This window comes from Pezoporus flaviventris, unplaced genomic scaffold, assembly GCF_033815535.1.
Source record: "Pezoporus flaviventris isolate CSIRO_AGI_PZ_B2104156 unplaced genomic scaffold, CSIRO_AGI_Pfla_v1 ptg000001l, whole genome shotgun sequence".
Classification (NCBI taxonomy): Eukaryota; Metazoa; Chordata; class Aves; order Psittaciformes; family Psittacidae; genus Pezoporus; species Pezoporus flaviventris.
The window spans coordinates 45,396,272-45,415,605 of record NW_026892549.1 but is presented as its reverse complement, the minus strand read 5'-3'; the positions used below and the strand labels follow the sequence as shown (position 1 = coordinate 45,415,605).

Sequence of the window (19,334 nt, the reverse complement as noted above, 5' to 3'; positions counted from 1 at the left end):
TTTGTGTTCTTTTTAGGGAAAATGAAATGACACTGTCAGTACCTGGAAAGCAAACTGGGGACAGATCAATATTTCCATTTATGATGAGGATAGCAAAACAAAAATGTTTGTGGTATTTTTGAGGTTTTTAACATACACATTGAGATAATGCTATTTGACCATATCGACCTACATCTGGTGCTGGTGCTGAATGTGTACATGGGGGGTATATGCATGTCTATGTCAGAGAAGAAAAGAGGGAGGGAAGGGGGAAATAGCAGGGCATGGAACTAAATTGCAGAGCAAGTAGTGGAAATAGTGAAAAAGCTTCCTGCAGGCATGCAGCTTCACAGGGGAGAGCGAGCCTTTCATTGTCTATAAAATCATGCCTTGCTGGAGGTCCTCAAGTGTAGAAGGGGTAGCGCCTAGAGGCAGTAAATCTCTCACTGTTGTATTATTACATTCTAAACACTTAGCTACTGTACAAACTAGCACACTGCTTCAAGAGAAGAAAAGGAGGAAGAAGGGGGAAAATGAACAAAGGGAAGAAGAGGAAGATGGCAAGAAAATTGGGAAGCAACCCCCTGCCACAGCTCTCCCCAGAAATACTTCACATCAAAGAAAAACCGCAAAAAGTAAATCGTCATGGAGTTAAAAGTTAACCTCAACTCCTTCCATTGTGATCTGATACCACTGGGGAACAGTACTCCTAGAATTTGAATGGTTAGTCTGTAGCACAGGGTATTAAATCCACCTTAATCCTGTTAAACATAGATGCCACTAAAGAGAGGCGCTCTCTCAATGGCACCATGACAAAAGCTCTTCACACTGCAAATTCAATGTGGTTAAGGAAAAAAAAAAGGCAAGAGAAAAGTCCCAAACCCGGATTAATACTGAACAAACAACATCAGCATAAGCAGGCTCAGAGAGGGGAATTGCTTTCCATATGCTCTGGCATCAGGTTCCTCCGGATCTTCAGATACCAGTCTGTAAATGCTACAGACATTGTTTCTCCTGCTTGCAACTGCTGTTGGGTGGCGACCTTCTTTGCTTGCTGATACCAATTTAGCAGTTGGTACAGTTTCTTTGTGATTTGGTACTGTCTGTTGTTTGCTGGTACCAGATGGATACCAGATGGGTAACTGTGGGCAATGGTTCCTCTGTGTTCCAGTCCCAAAAATCACTGCCTATAGGGTCAGTCCTGTCAGTTGACTCCTAAAAAGCACTTCAAAGCACCATTCTGAAAAACCTCAACATCTGTTCCTTACTCCTAATGACCTTAAAAAAATGTTGCAGACATACTTTCCTTTAGCCAGGAGTTACTGTGCATCTGCAGCAAAAATACAACCTTGCAGATGCTTGCAGCCATCAAACTCACTCCTGGCTAATGGCAGCTCCAGAAGCCACTACCTCAACTCTGAAAGTCAGCCCCGAATGTGAAGCATAATCAATATATTCTCTTCTGTGGTAGCTCCACAATGTAGGGTTCAGAGACATTTCAGGGCATTTTTCAAACTACTTTCAGCAGTGAAGTGGAAGAACAAGAAAACAAAAAAGTGCCTTTGAAAGGCTGCAGGAGTACCTGAGGACCAAACACAAGGCATGGAGGGAAAGCAAGGAGAGAGAAAGTGATGGAAGAGATCTGTCAAGTATTAATTTGTGATTGGTCTTTCAAAATGTTGACCTAGTTGTCAAAATACAGACAGGAGCTGAAAGGTCAGTTAATGGTTTTGAACACTGCTTACTGCAGCTCCCTCCTATGTTATTCCATATGACTGCTTCTGTTTCTAAAAAAGGGAGAAAAAGTTTATTTAGGACAGAACAGGATCATTTTGGCAAATTCTCTATATGTGCTAGAGGAGAATGCTGTCTACAGAAAAATATAGCTGACATCAAAGCATGTTCCCCACCCCCTGTCTTGCTTCATGGAGAAGTTATGATAAACAGGTTATGTGTTCCCTAAGGTTACCATGGAAACTCATTCTTTTCAGGCCATCATTTGCAAAGGTAAAATTTGCATTAAAATGTGATGGAATTTGATTTTGTGCATGTGTGTGTGAAACTCAAGTGGGGTCATGCTACCACGCAGTATAGCTATTATGTCAAACCCAGGAGTACACGCTTAAGAGAGAGCTCTATTAATCCGCGTAAACACCTCAGTGACCAAATTACAGTTTAATTGCTAACTTGACACGTATCTTCCTAGCAAATTAAGAGAAATACTTTGAAAATTAGCTTCAAATGCAAATGTTCACACTGATCCACTGGTGGGGACCATTAGATAGTATTTTGCTAAATTCCCCTATAATCATTCCACAGGAAAGACTGAATCTAGATTGTCAGAACTACTTTGTTTTGATGATGACAGACCAGGGATGGAAGGCACAGGAACGTATTTCAAATTATAAATTTTTATCTTACCTTGAAAGAGTTACCATCAAATTATACAGGATATAATTTAATATAACCATGCTTACTACAATATAAGAAACTTTTGGATCTCCTCAGCACCCCAGTTTGATCACTTTGGTCTGAGTCATACCATAACTTCAAAGTCACAATATCACTCTAGGTATTTGCTACTCTAACTTTCCTTGGAATACCTGACGGTGTAAAAGCACCCAGGCTGGGCCTCCCCAAGATCCATGTTTCTTGAGAGCCACTGCCATTATTCCACTGCTGTTATTTGTTGTCATGTGCAGCACTGGTCTTCCTAACCCAAGAGTGCATTATTTGCAATAGTAATTTTGACAATCATTACTTCCAGCCTAGCAAGAAAATCAGAAAAATCTTACAATTGGTGACCAGACTGCATTTTAGATGAGATACCACTATTTGTCCTCTTGTTTAGTTGCATGCATTCCAACATACATGCTGAATTTGATACGCTACTTTATGAAATCTATGCTACTATGGGACGCTGGATTATTCACACATTATCTGCCTTGAGTAGCATGACCCCCTGAAGGCAGCAGGGCCAGAACTCGTATTTCTGCTTGGAAGGCAGACATCCCAATATCACCTGGATTACAGAAGACTCAATATCTCCTATCATACAAGACTTACGACATACAGTTCAGCTGGAACAGCTCTCCTCAACGCTGGGCAATATGACACTTAGCAGCCAGGCCATTTGATAAGCAGCAAAACCACAGGCAGCAGTATCTGTCCCTCTCGCTTTCTTATTGTTAAAACCAAATCAGATTAAAACCAACCCTTCAGATTAGGTTGCATAGAGCCAGTATTTTATCAGGCTCCCTTCTTCATTGGGAAATTCCTGTCTGCAAGTTCCATTTACTAAACAAAGCAAGAAACTTCAAGAACGTTTTAAAAAACAATTGCAAACAAAAATGAAATTGGTACTAACTTTTGCAGAACTTCTCAAATCTCAGCACATTCAATAGAAGGAAGGTGTTCCGTTGGAACCCATACTGAGCAAGCAAAAAGGTGCTAGCACTCCTTTTTCCCAGTGTTCTTTAATAGCTAGAGTTGAGGTTGAAAGTTGAAAGGAGCTGGACTTGAGCAGAAAAGCCAAACTCCTGTACAGCACCAGCCTTACAGGGTAAATGGAGTTCTCTTTTCCCATTTTTTTGTACTTTATTTTAATGCAGTCTTGATATTAGATTAGCATCTGCACTGCAGACCTTAGACTGGGAACTAATAAAGTTATCCTCCCAATCTCTCCATGTCTGAGTCAGTGACTTTCTTTTTCATTTTAAATAATTATAACAATGTCGCCTGTTTGTTGAGAAAAATAGAGCCTTTATATATTCATAGATAATTGCTATACCCAGCATCCAGTGATACATTCTAATTACTTTTCACACCTTGGCTGTGAAGAAATCTTGAACTTTTTAGTGTTTTTTAACTGCAAGACAATATAGCCAGAGCACTGACACCCTGACTGCTGAAACCACGCCTAGGATGAAATTTAACAAGCAGCTCTGCTAATGCATTTTGCAGTGAGGAACTTCAGCAAAACTCAAGAAGACCCAAGGCTTCCACCTCAGATCTTGTGCTGCAATAATGAAAAGTGTTGTGTAGATACACAATAGAAGAACTCAATCCAGAAATCAAAAGTAATCAAAAGTCCATTATTTCAGTTGGCTGCAGTCACATACTTAACTTTAACAAATAAAGGATCTGTACTCTGTAACAGCCTCAATGACATAGTTGTATTGCTTGACCCAGCCTCTTTCAAGATTGACCCTGTTCTGCACACGCTGGGCAACCACTGCCGTTTGCCTCACTGGGTCATTCTGCTTTCCGTTATGTTAAATGGACAAATTTTGCAGTCCTTTGTCAAAACTGCTATCTGCTTTAGTGGGATGTCATCCCCAGCAGGCAAAACTGAACAGTGACCAGCACCTTTAGGAAACAGGGTGCTGTGTGGGACAACAGTAGCTAGGCAACTCTTTGGATCGTCAGTATTTTTTTAGGGAAGAGATTTCTTTTTCATCAGCAACACACTGAACGAGAACATAACCCAGGGAGATTAAGCTGTGAGAATTCAAAAAGAAGTCATTCGTGTCAGCACCTATTTGATAAATGCACCAGATAGCTGGTAGTAAAGGCAAAAGCTTGTGCCTAAGAAGGGATTAAGTCTGAGGCCTGATTTCAGGCTGGTCTAACAAATGCCGAAGCGCATGCTCAGCTTCAGACATGAATTCTGTGGCATTACAGACTTGTCTTGTGATTAAAAAATGAGCGTGGTTGCAACCAGGGCCCTTTCCCAGAAATTGAAGCATACCTCTTACTAATGGCCTGAGGAAGAGGAGGTCAATTTTAAAAGGAAACCTACTTCTCCCCCCTCCTCCACCTTGTAGTCAGGCTTGTGAGCAGTTGTATTTGATTCTATGGTATGTGGGGCACTGACTTGTTAGGGGTTGGAACCAAGCTGTCCTGGAGAAGTACATATCACTGAGTGTAATGAAAGTTCAAAGTGCAAAGTATTAGATTCAGCAACCCCACATTCCCTGGCTTCATGTTAAAATCTCAGTCCTCCTGCACCTTCTGCATGTGAGGCTGGCCTGAGATTTGACATAGTGTGCACACATGTTCAGGGGAAGTGGCCACACAGCTACCTATCTATGGAGTGATCAAGAAGTATACAGAAAGCTGTTAAAGACTATACTGGCAGAAGCTTGCCAGAACTTAAGCAAATTGCAAAGACCCAGCTACCACGCTACTTGGAACTACAGTGAAACCAGACTACAGCCTAGCTCTGAAAAGGCTATTTCTGTGCCCACGAAATTGTGCTCCAAAGAATAAAAGCTGCAGAGCTGTGGCCTGTGTGCCCAAATGTAGTAACTCTTCAGCACAGATGTAGCATAGATTACATACCCACAACCTCCCCTCATCAATATAATTACCAGCTGGAGGTTTGCTTCTTGCCTCCCTAAACATAGTGGGCAATTAGGAAAAATATATACAACAGAAAACCTCCAGGGCCCATCATACCATATCAACATGATCTGTGGCAGCTGTCATGATCTCCGTGGTCTCCCCACTCAAGTTCTCCATTTTGGCAACGTCAGAAGAACCTCTCCTAACTGCAAGGGACATGACCACTGGCACATGTGTTAATGTGGAACCTCTCTGTACTGTGAATCAGGAAGGATGGCCACAGCCCTGCACCACCACGTGTTTTTGTCTAATTTCCTTCAACTACTTGGATGAAGTAAGAGAAATTATTGAAATACAACAGAAAGCACCTGTGTGACGAGGTACCTTGCGGCATAGATGGCACAATGTAATTCTGGAGCTCACATACTGTTGTAGGGTACAAACAGTACCGGTGGACTTTGATAAGACGACATATGGCATCAGAACTGTTTCCCTTGGTAAATAAGAGCGTGTACACAGTGTTAAGCATGAAGACATGAGCATTTCAGACTCCCTTCTGGTTCAGATAACCTACGCCAAATTCAACCTTTGTGTAAGTAGGAATGACTCCAAACCAGTTTTAAGAGTCATTCTTTATTACCAGAATTAATGGAATTGAATTTGGCTCTCTTTGCATGTGCCATTTGGAATAGTTTATTTTTCACATGAGGTTTGGCAGGGATTTCTCCAAAATAATTTCCCCTGAAACTTACCCCCAAAAGCCAGCCTGTAAATTTCAAAATCCCTGTTTAGTTTGAACGGCTCTTTAGAATACATCCCGATCTGAAACCTTCATTATACAGAGACAAGAAGTGACCATAAAAAGTCCTTGATTGGTAAGTTAATCATACATCCGAATAAAATGTTCTGCATACTATCTTAATTAGTATTTTAATAACATATACACAAATACTTTCAATCCATGGTTTTCAAAGCAGCTGTACTTTGAGTACATGAATCTATATATTTAATTCAATGTTTTCTACTATTAGTATGTGGGCTCAGAAAGTCTGGAATTCACAGCAGTTTCTGCTATATGGTTTCACATAGTACATAAAATTGTCAGCTTCTCCCATTGCGCTAGAAGACAGGAATGTTATTATTCTAGAAGCTGGAATTCTGGTTTCTAACCATGATCCAACACAAACGTCTGTGCGTTTTGGGAACCTAACCTATTTGAAATGCAACATCCTGAACCTGGAATTAATTGATCATGAAAAGTATAAACAGCTCCTTATTCATCCTGAAGCAAGTGTAGAACCCTTTGACACATTATGGAAAAATAATGCAGTTCTTAACCCTCCTTTTTTTGTTCTGGTTGATTTTTAGGCTTGGATCCCTGCCAGGCACACAATAAAGTACTTGGCCTTTAACACAGACAGGCATGATTCTTCTTTCATACTCTGAACTGGGAACTGACAAAACTCAGTACATTACAGGTTTGTTTCAACAGAAATGTTCACAGCTAGTACCCAGAGACAGCTTTTCTTATATCTTTAGGTTATTTATCAGCTTGCAAATCTGATCTGCAAATAAGGAAATAGCTTTTAGAACCAGTTAACACGAAGTTTTGTACAGTGAAGCTGATGTGATCACTAACAGGTGAAGAACTATTTGCAACGTGGCTGGTGTTACACACAGTCCTTGAACATACATTAAAAAGATAAAGTTTCAAGGATTTACTGCCACCCTGAAGGAAAGAATTGATGTTTTAAGTAACTGGATTTGTAAAAAGTGTGTAAGACAATCCAAGTAAATCCTCAAATAAATTATTAATTCCTCGTTATTTAAATGCCCTTAAATACAAGTGCAGATGCTAACTTCACAGGTTTGTCTTGACAGCTCCTTTGCTATTTCGCATGATCTGGTATCAGTCTTTGACTATAAAGCCCTGAAAAGATGTGCCTCACGAAAAAGTCCTCCAGCTCCTAAGGAGACTAAGTTCTTGCAGCTTAGTGTTTACATGGTTCTCTCAGGGTCTGAGTGACACTGCAGTATATGATAATAGTATATAAACATATTATGCCTCTTTCCATAAACCTGGATTACATTTGTATAGGATAAGTTCATGAGCGCTTTCACTAGCTCATGTCCAACTAAGACATGAGTAGGTATGCACATGCCTAAACTCTGTCTTGAGCAGAGACTTCCTGATATACCCTAGGTGTCAGAATTTCAGGGTAATCTCACATTACACTGACAACAACAGGCATTCATTTTCCTACACAATATCTATACTTATCATCAGCCTGTCCTTTGGTTAACTAGCTGAGGTTTACTTTAAGCCTTGTGATCCACCCTATAGCATTTGGCTTATCATCTATCCTAGCTATAAACATAAAAGGGGGTTGGCAGGGGTGGGGATGAGTCCAAAGGACGCAAACCTCAACAACAAACCAAAGCACAAAGGAACTGGAAAATTTCAAAGGGTCTGGCTCTCTAGCACAGACAGTGCTATATACATGTGTCTGTTTATGGAGACACACTAAACTGAATTATTCAGTTACTTACAAAAAGAAAAAGAACAGACTGTGGGGAAGGGAGAGCAGAATGAAGGCGCAAGAGAGCAAAAAATGCATCCTGCAACAGATGAGAAGAACAGAGGAAAACTGGAAAATGGATGCGGGGGGGGGTGGGGGGTGGGGTGGGTGGGAAATGGATGATGAGAGAATAGCAGGCCTATTTAAAATGAATTTTTGACCTTATTTTTAAAACATTTATGGATCCCAATTGCCTGTCATGAGATCATTTTCCCCTACAATGCCAGCTTTTCAGCCGGCTCTGCACTTTAACTTGATTTATCCCACTTTCAAAAAAAAGTAGATTGTTAGAAATACCCCTTCTATTAGAAATTCTGCCCCACTACAGTGTCAGCTAAAGGCCACTTGTCAATGTCAGCTTTATCAGATAGAAATTTGCCTCATAGGTTCTCAGATACTTTTTGGGGAGGACAAGACCCAGGGTCCGTTTCTGAAGCTGTTGATTTGTGATGGGATTGTGTCTTCTCAAATTATCCTCTGTTATTTCCCAACTTATCTGCATGTTTCATGAGATGGTGGGAAGTGATTACAGCAGCTGCTGTACATTAGAAAGATATCTTATAGGAAAGCTGACTTAGGTAAAACAGCTGACTGACAAAAGCACAGAAAGAACTAACAGAGTATTAAAAAAAATAGGGAGATCTCCTTTCCAGCTGCAGCTTCCCTTGTGCCGTAACCTCTTGTGGGAAAGAAGAAAACTTATACCAGAAGGTTTTCCTCTTCCTCAGCTGCCTGTCTTTAAAGAAAGACCCGACATCCTGAAGATGAGTTTTTATTTATTTATAATTATGCAATTAGTCATCAGCATGCCTCTTCACTGATGAGCAAAGGTGGAAAACATCATCTGTTGTTCAATCTGCGTTAGCACAGTACTGCTGAGGGTCAGCAGTCTGAGGTGGGAAAGGTGACATTGCTTAAGGACTCTCCTGGCAAGATTCTTTGAGACATTTGTTTTCTTGTTAACATTTTTGATTCTATAGTTGTTCCATTTTTTTCTGTCTGGACTGACGTAACGTAGGTATTTTACAGGTAAAACTACATGTAAGAGTAGAAATTTCAGCCAGGAGTCCAAAGGGAGCAAGCTGTGGCCACAGTATTTTCCAGACTGAAAGACAGTGCTTATGAAAGCAAGGCTGGATGGATCAACGGATGATATTGTTGCAGTGAAGAGACCGGAACTCTTTGAAATTTGTAAACCACTTCAACAAGAGGAAACCGTTGCAGCAACAAACTTCAGAGTATTAAAGCCCTTAAGGTAAACTCTGATTTTTAATCAGACTGCCATTCCTCACAACAGAGACATTTAAAATATTCTGCATTGGAAGGACAAAAAGAAAAACCCTGGTGCCACTATTATGAATCAGTTCAAGATTGAGATACTTAAAGCTCCCTTTCAGGTGCTCTGATCAAGGACAACTTGCCTCACAGGAAAAGCAAAGCTTTGGAAATCAGTAATCTCTGGGCATTATACCTAATAGGAAAGGCTTAGAAAGGATTACCTAGAAGAAACCTTTGTGAATCTCAGGAAACTACACTGGACCATAAATCTCAACCTCCTCTGAGGATTAATAAAGCTTTATCAGTTTCAGATAAGAAGCAGAAAACCTCAGGCTGCTGAAGAGGTACCACTGGCCCAGTCTGGGGCTTCTGTCAGGCTTATCACACCATACATTTCAACAGAAAGACACATCTGATGCAAATTCTAATTTTAGTTTACAAAAGCTATTCAGAAGAAGAATGGCAACTACGCATATTCCCAAATTTGGGTCACAAAATATAAGGCAGTAGATAAAAGTTAACTGCTTTAAGGAAAGAATTATTTTGCTGAAGGCAGTGCTTTCAGCAACTGGGTAAGAATAATATATACAGCAACATTTGAGGGGTTAATGAACAAACACGTAGGATAACTTATGTAAAACCACCCTTTTTACTAACCTCTCCGTGACTGCAATAGTCTAGTCTCACACATGACTTTTTTGGACTACAATCCCAATGCTTGAAGGTTTCACTTCAGCATTCACACTGATAGTTTGGAGGACAAACTAACTATTCTGTGATCCTATGATGTTAAAACCACGGTTAGTTCAAGCTTCAGGTGTATGTAGATTCTTAAGATTTTAACATAATTCTGTCTCTTTTTAAACTAAAATTTTAAATTTAGCATAAATTGCATCTTATCAAAGTTACATTTGTGAATGCTGGTTGATTATAATTACTTTTAAAGAGACAGAGTCCAACTCTGAAACCTGCTCAGGTGGAGCTCTTGAGTACTGCAGTTGTGATCCCACAGACTATAGCTGTTGCATTTATTTAAAACATTCAAAAATCCAGCATTGTTGATTTAATCTCTGGTTCTACCACAGAACCTTTGGTAGTGGGGTAGATAATACATCATTGTGTGGTGTGAAACAGGGAATACAGCATGTCTGTAACAGCTCTATAGTATAGGCGTAATATTTTAACTTCTTTTGGTGGGAGAGGAGCAAATTATTCCATGTTTTGGTTACTTATTTCAGTTACTGAGGATGTATTGTGGCCAGACTGCTACTGTCCAGTGTGCAGAAAGAAAGGCAGGAGCAGACATGCCTCGGTTTCCTCCCTCTCACTTTGCAGATAAGCACAGTGAGAGTCTGCTCTTCTAACGCTCTTTTAACCCAGGGAACCACTGGATGAACTGCCAGAGTGCCATAAATCCTGCTGAAAAGCCTTGATTCTACCACTTGACAACATCTGGCAGCGACTTCATACCTTAGGCCTAAAGAGAGGAAACCTGGGCCTAAATCAAACACGGTGAGCAGACAAGTTATTTTTAGCCAGCTTTTCATGTTATTCATATTTTCTTTGGTGGGCTGGCATTAAGGATTTCCCTATTTCTACAACCCCCGAAATTCATGTTAAGATGACAACAGTATTTTTGGAAATCACAGGCAAATCAGCACCTTCTGCTAATCCTGAACCCTGCAAAAGCATTTTGCATCACAATGTGGACCTACCCAACGCTGGTCGTAATCAGAGGGTTGCGTTCTTCCTTCGTCATCCTCATAGAAAGGCAAGCCTTCCCGCCTGGCCTGGTGGTACTCCTTCCGTAACTTCTGGATACGATCAGCATTCCCACCACCTGTGCAGCCACTGAGAGAAAATAAAAATGCTAAATACAACTCAGATGTACGCACGTATCTAACACCAGGCACCCATATGAACACACACACAGAGTTGCCTCACCTGGGACAAATGGGCTATGAATATTTGATAGTCCTGACTTGCACAGTGCCTGCTGGCCCACATCACCCTTATCTTTGCTTTCTTGTATTAATAAAGCTGCTAATTGTGAACTTGAGCCCCATTTTTTAAAAAGCTGTCCCTGTCCAAAGAACTTAACAATTCCAGTGCAAGACAAGAGACAACAGATGGATGCAGACAGATGGGGGAGCACAAGGAAACTTTTAACATTCCTATGAGCAGCTATAAATGGCTATCATATTTTAATAATAATGATGATGATGATGATAAGCTGCCAAAAAAATGTTTCCTTTTGCTCCCACGCTAAATGTGGAATTCCCCTAAAATTACATTTGTTCAAGGTAAAGAATACACTATATTCACAGAGACGCATAAAAAGAAGTTTTACCTTACAAAAACAATCTTCCTCCCAATTAAATGAAGAACTAAAACATCAGCCATGAAAATACAGGGGAGACAAGAGAGATGGGAAAGCACACTACCAAACCTTGACACCATTTTTTAAAGTGGTAATTAAACAGTAATCCACTTAGTAGTCCACAAAGACTCCTTGTATGCTGAACTGCACACACTGCAAACTGCCACGGTTATGCTAGTGGAGTTACTTAGTTTATCAAGTTAAATACATATCTGTCTTTGCAAATTTTGACCCTGGTGAGCCTTCTAAAACCTTACAGCTGGACTTGCACAACTGTGGAAGCTGAAGCTATACATGGAAAGATTAAAAAAAGAATCATGAAAATAACTAAGAATAAAAAAAAATACAGCCACATTTAAAATTAATAAATTAAAAGTTTCCTGCAGCTATTTCAGCCCTGCTATAGTCAGCATTGGGGTGAATACTGACTGTACGGCTCAGTAGCATTTACTGGCATTCACAGGGAATTGTCATACAACTTATTTGTGGCCATTCCTAAACTCAGACAAATGTTATTGCAGAACATCATCATATATTCTCTTAATCTGCAACCTTAACTCTGCCTCATCAACAGTGGGCTAGAGAAGTACAGATTTATTCATATGAGCACAGACACTGTGGTGCAGCTTGTCACACTCCCCTCCAACACAGGTATGCCAGAATATGGGGAAGCATTTAATAGGATTTGCATAGAGAAATGAATTTGGAAAACACATACAAAAGATTGGACATAGACCTAATAGGTCAATAAGAAGTACTTTTTAGCATCTAATACCAATCTAGATTAGTTGGAAATTAACTAGAAATGAAGGGAAATTCCATGTAGAGTGCAAATGCAACTGAATATGCAGTCAGGATTGGAAATGTTTACTTGCGGTATCAGTATGTTTCCATGAAAAATCAAACACTTAAATCACTTGCCTTCCCTGGATCCTAAATTATCCAGCCCCTCTACTCTTACGAAGTCCCAGAGGTTTCAGGCTTTTCTGGCTGACTTACTGAACTCTTCCAGAGCATACACGATTTTTCTCATGATCTGCCAAGGCAGTGCAGAAAGCTTGCATAAACACTGTGGACTGTTAAGGGGAAAAAAGTACATTCCCTTTTCCCCTTGATTCCTTCCACAGATAAATACCCTCCTTCCTTGCATGAATTCTTGTCAAACAGGGGAGAACCATTTCCAGTTTGCAAAACACTAGAATTGAGAACTAGCTAATAGGGGCTATCAGTTAGAACAGTGAAGCTTGGTCCATGAGCAACACACCACCTGTGAAATCCCCTGACTTTAGTTGTGAGTACAGATAAAGAGTCTAATTAGGGCTGCTAACATACAGATAAGGTCCAAAGTGTTGTCCCTGTTGCTTTGCAAACATCATTACGCAAAGCAGCACTAGCTAAGAGAGGAAAATGCGGAAATACAGGCAACAGGTCTGGATTGATTCCAGCCCATCTGGCTCCCTGCAGTTCTCTGCAAACTGTCTTAGTGCCTGTCACCAGTGCCCTAATGGCCACACACCCAATTTCCATCTCCAGGTATTCTGGCTGAAGAAGTAATCTGAAAGTACTGTATTTTTTCCCCCCTTTTTGTAAACGGAAGCTGATATCGATGCATCATAAAACCTCAATGCATCAATGCACCAAGAGCAGCCTGTGCTCCGTTTAATGGAGCTCTCCCGTAGGTGAACTTCCTTCTGCTTAAACCCATCTAGCCAGCAAGTGGAAGAAGGTGTTGCAGAGAACAAGATTATTATACATATTAAAAGACTGGGACTGACAGCATTTTCTTTAGCAAACCTCTGCCAGGCCGTATTAAAATACAAATCCTAACCATGAGAATGAGTAGGAACGTTTGAATGAAAGATAGCAGCACATGGGAAGCTATCCATCTGGATTAGTGTGAAAACACAAGCATAATCTCTGTGGAAACAAGCAGCTCCGTGAAGTCTGATTTCCTGCGCTTCTCTCCTGTGGGTTCTCTGGTGTCCGATTAGGGACTGAGTTCACACTGCAGTGTTTCTCTCAAGCAAGGGCATTTGCCTGGGCGTCTCTAGCAGACTGCTTATTTTCATGAAATTTAGGGATCCAGTATCTTTGGAACATTGAATTGCCTGTCAAGTCTGGTCAAAACCAGCCAGCAGGTTCTGAATTTTAAGAAAGGTGGGGAGAACAGGTTGAAAGAGGGTCAGTCAGTGCATCACCTTCATTTCTTCAGGGAACAGTTAGAGCTTCACAGCTCTTTTATCTTTCTTTTTCCCCTCCATCACTGTTTATAGGCACAAATGTAAAAGACATTGGCTTTTGAAAGCTGCATTCTAGCTTACCATGAAAGTTTTACCCACTCCTGAGTAACACAAGATGAATACGATGCCCTGTGCAATGCTCATGAAACAGTTCTGAATTTCAAGTTGGCTCCTGACAATTCTGTGAATATATGAACCACATTCAAACTCACCAGATGAATTCAATCAGCACTGTGCAAATATCGCATACATAATCTATTAGTTTACCCCAAAGAAACTGAAGCATTGAATTCAAACAGAATGAAGTCATCAGTAATAAAAAAAAGAAACTGATAAGGCAATATTAAAAAAAACCAACACAATTTTCCAAGATTTGCAGGGAAGATCATACATTGACTGTAAACTATTCTCCCATCTGCCTATAAATACATAATTAAAAAATATAGGTTTGATCAGATAGCAGTTCTCAGACAGGGAAATGGCAGATGAACACCAGTTCAAATATTTTGGCTGCAGGACTATTTATACTGAAAAGGAACCTGAACTTGCAGAAGAAATACAAAAACAATACTCCAATCAAAGTCAATTTATATTAGGAGACTTACTGAAGCTTTATACCAAGCCTAGTAAGTACAGCAGACAGATTGCTTCTACGGTAGCTTTACATTTAATGCAGTGCTCCCTCCTTAAGGAGATATAAATATTACAGCCCTCATCATATCTACAATTCTGTGCACAACTCACTCCCCTGACATGGCTCCCTGCACTGAATGATCTTCAGAGAACTGTGCAACCATCCCCTCCACCACGGCTCTAACATTTAAACTACCCATGGACTTCTCTGTTGTCACAAGGCTGTAAGAGAACTGTCCACTCTGCACTTTGCAATTAATTTCAGGCCAATTTCCCACAGTTGTGCTACATGTTAAGCAGAGTGATTCGGAAGAGGCAAATAAATAATGTCTAGGTGAGGAAAAAGTCTCCAGGAAACCTTACAAAGGGTTTAGCAAAGACTCAGATGCTGATTTCAAATGACAGTAACAAAACCTGTCCAAAATCCCAAGCCAAAAATCATCTTAAGAGAACTTCAACAGTTCTTTGAATAAGCTGCACATACTGCAAGGATTTTTCAGGGAAATATTAAAAAATAAATAATAATCTTATGTAACATTCAAAAGAGGTAAAATGAGCACATTCCCATCAGCCTTTCTGTAGCTCTGCTAGATACAATCCTTACAAATGAAAGCTTTCTTCTGCCCTAGGAGAAAGACGAAAAGAAATCTGGATGATTGTTCCATGCTCCTGGGGCTGTACTTCCAACAGATAAACACCAGAGATCACCATCTTTGTCCTGTGCCTGAATCTGTCAGAGGCACCTGACAGGTTCCACCTTGCCCACTGAAATTGTAAAGGGTCCTGCTATGAAACTCAATGAATACCGTTGGAACAGGCATCCCAAACCAAAAAGGAAACCACTATTTGGCACAGACTTGGCTTCAAGCTATCTCGAACAGTATGCAAAATATGACTGTGAAATTTGGTCCCAGCATCTCTGAAGAGATAGATGAACAAGCACCATAGCAAGAACATTATATGAAAGACAAGTCATTTTTTTCAAAGAATCAAAACATCATCATCGGTATGTAATACATATGGCTCATTTTTTGGCAATAAAATCTCCCCTCTGTTCCTCCTCTGAGTTGCTAACCTGGATTTCAATCCTTCAGATTAAAAATACCATTTTTTAAATTAGTGACTTCTTACTGCAGCTCTTCAGATAATACAAAATTAAAAACAAGTGCTCCATGTACACAGTAAGATAAACCACTTAAAGCTGTATATAAACATGCATTTAAAGAGGCAATAAACATTTTGTTTTCAGTGGTTTTCCTAAACACATTAATATTGCAGAGCTTTTTTGCCAGCCACTTCTTTCAAACGCTGATTTCACCCATCTGACTGTCAGCCTCTCAACAAACTGGCACTTCCAAGTGAAAATGAAATAAAAAAGAGGAAAGAAAGGAAAAGAAAAAGTGATTTTCTATTAACAAACAAATCCAAGACAAAATGTGTTTCACAGAGTCAAGAGAATGGACAATCTTCCATTCACAATCTGCTCTAAACAGAACTAATTTTATATACGGAAAGGAACATAGTGGTCTGCAAAGACATATAGCATAAGGGAGTCCGACAGAGCATGTAAGAGTATCTTTCACTTTCATTTTGAAGTTATAACAAATAAATATTTGAGTACATTACTTCAGCCCTTGTCTTTCTACCCTGAAGTATCACACTGATACAAAGATATTTCTGCAGCCTCAGTAGTGAGAGGAAATAAAAAGAACTGTGGGAAGTGATAAAAAGAAAATCAATGATAAGAACATAATTTTACAGTATTTCAGCTTTCACTTTTGTCAACCACCACGAGAGAGTTTAGAAAGAAAAGAACATTTGTTGTTTTCATATGCACTTGAGTAAATGAACGATGCTGCTGTGAAAGACTTGTCAGAAACACCTTGTGACATCACTGGTACTGCCTTACAGGCTCAGGAATCATCTTTGATATGCAGCCAAAGCCAGCCTGTGTTCTGGCTATACACACCCTATGCTGAGGACCTAATTTGAGAACAATGTCTTCCTAGCTACCAGAACCATGCACATGGTTGTATTGGTCTCTATGACATTTGCTTTCTTGCTCTGGGTGGGAATATACCCTATGTATACGCAATTACTGTCTTTATCAATGGAGAGGGGCCCCAGTAGGACACTTGACTTGGAAACCTGTGCAAAGTGACCAGGAGGAAGATTTTGAGCCAAGTTCCATTTAGTCAGGAATATCCTGAAAGGGTCTGTATAGATGGGCTGACATGAAAAGCTTTAGATGGATATGTTTCTCGCTATCCATAGGTACATAAATACATATAAAGTCAAAAATCATAATTAAAATGCAGGAAAACAAACTACACTGAAGAAGCTATTTATGCTCGTTTGAACTCTTACACTAAAGTCCCTGAGACTTAATCTGCTTTACAATATTTAGAAAAGTCACAACTGTGTTTCAATGGAAGATGCACTGTCACCTTTCAATTCTCTAGGCTAACATAAAAGCAGTACAACCACTTCTGTCCAAAAGGTCAAAGACTCCTAGGGCAGCACATGACTACCATTTGTCTGGATGTAAACTGAGACCTAGTGACCCCGTAACATCACTACTGACCTCTTGACATTAGGAGCTTAGTAGAAAGACAGAAGATGATATTCTCAGGTTCCTACAGACTCATTAGGAAGAAAGAAGGAAAGAGAACCTTGCATGATATGAATTAGCAGCGTCATTAACCTTTTCTTTCCCCAAATAGCTCATAATATGTTTACAGAAGCCTCAAAAGAATGATTTGAAGATTGAGACCAACAGATTTGTATCACTTTCAGTTTTTCCAAACTGTTTATAAAATCTCTCAGTGGCTTGACATAAAGCATCCTTTTATGCTTCCCTCCTTTCACATGACATACAACACCTTTTCCTGTTTATCATGGCAGATGGCCTAGACATTCAGATGAGCATCATCTTTTCAACCCAGGCCACTTCTCATCTCCATTAGTCTCCTTTACAGTTGACTACAGCTGGCCAGAAATAATGGGAGGTGTAGCTTAATTTGTTGCTTTATGGAAACAAAATTGGCACACTGAGGTTTAACTTCACTGTAACAGCAGAAACAACATGTGCTACTCTAACAGAAACAGGCTATTTGCAATCAGTTAGGAAGACAAAAAAAAGGTGACATTTTCTTCCTTGTAGCCAGCTTGTCATCTTCACTTCAAAAAAAAGACTCCTCTTCCTTTTTTCTGCTCAATGGATTGTGCCTCGTCAAGGAAGGCAATCACCAGATTTTAACTAATAGTAGAAAAAAGCTTCCTTACAGTTCAGGCTGGTTAATGGCAATGTCTGTTTCTGGCATGTGACCAGTTTACTGCTGTCTTGCTGATCCAAGATGTGCACGTGTCTCCAAAGGGCTAGGAAAGCAGAAAGATTAGGGACTCGGCTGCTGACAACAACCAAACTCTCTATAAACAACACACAATGAAAATAATGAAAACCAGAATTTCCTGGTATTTTCAGTAGCCTCTAGACAATGCAACAGTTTCTGGTTTCTTCACTAAAGATGATATCAGTTATGCCTTTTATCCATCATGCAGAAGTCACGTGTGAGGCATAATTGAGGGCCTTCTCTCCAAGGTAATTTCTTCTGGATTTACACGGCAAAGTACTTAAATTGCCTTTTCTGGCACTTAGTATTACAACATGGCTTGGGAGGGGGTATCTTACTTTACTGATGTAAAGCAGCTGGCATATTTACAATTGATAGGTCACATCAACACAAAGCAGATTTTCAGCCCTCCAAACTCCATTTACAGCAGCTTTAACAATTCAACAGAGCAAATACTGAATGCTAAACTCTTGTGTGGAAATGTAGCTCCATTTCCAAATGGCTATCACAGCTGCCTGAGACTGGCAGCTAGGTTTTTCACTTGCAGACTATTGCTTTTTCCACTACAGTTTATTAAACTTATCACTAAAGCTGAAATAATAAGTACTTTACAGACCTCCAATGAATTAGCCATTGAAGAGTCCCTCAGGAACTCCCTTTAGTACACACAAAGCAAAGGCAGGAGGGAGAAAAGGTGACAATTCAGTGCAGTCTTAATTTCTGCGCTCCTTTGTAAGGGAAGAATCAAGGATCTAAGCATTCACTCACAGCAGATGCTGCTGCCCATGTTCTAAAACATATTTTATTGAAAACTACAAAGCCCGGAGTAACTACCTGCTTTTTCCCTGAAATTACCTCTCCAAGTTTCACACTAGAGACTACAACCTGCTCTTCGTTATATGCATGCCACTGGCAAAGTGGCAGCAACTAATCCTCTGTGTGGTTTGTTTTTATAATACCTGGCCTAGGTAGAAATGAAGCAGAAATGAAGCTGAAATCGCAACCTCAACTGAAAAAAAGAGAAGTATCTGTGCCTGCAATCCTGCTACAGATGTAGTTTACATTGAAAAATAATACATTAATTTATACGATGTGCAAAGCATCAGGGAAAAGCACAGCTCTCATAGCCAAAAGGCATCTTTACTATAAAGTTGGGTTCTTTGTGGGCATTTTTAACGAATGGTCACTCCAAGGATTACATTAATCTAGCATCAGGACTTTTACGGGAAAAAAATACAAATGCAATTTATCTTCTTTAACTGTCAGCTGCATTTCTAAAGCTTTAAAGTCTGAAGCTTCCAGCGACCTTTTGTCTTTCTGCCATGGCAGGAATATCTTGGACAGCTGTAAGAGCTTTGTAAGCTATCTTTCTCAAAATCCATTAGCTAATTCAAGGAACCTAATTAGAGCTGCCATTTTGATGGAGCATATTGAATGCTCTGTATAAACTAGTAACACCATCAATGTTTATTAAAAATTGCAAGAACCAAAGCTCTCAGTTCCATATAAATATTAATGGACAGATACACAATACTTATTGAAATAT

The 19,334-nt window shown here is 39.9% G+C and overlaps 1 protein-coding gene across 3 annotated transcripts in view; it reads right to left on the bottom strand.

The window, feature by feature from the left end:
• Positions 1-19,334, bottom strand: part of PARD3B (par-3 family cell polarity regulator beta) — a 429,596-nt gene that overhangs the window by 40,849 nt on the left and 369,413 nt on the right. For all 3 annotated transcript variants that reach the window (XM_061455076.1, XM_061455066.1, XM_061455058.1), the window contains one exon: positions 10,898-11,033. In XM_061455076.1, the coding sequence (XP_061311060.1) occupies positions 10,898-11,033 (136 nt within the window). The remainder of the gene's footprint in view (positions 1-10,897; positions 11,034-19,334) is intronic.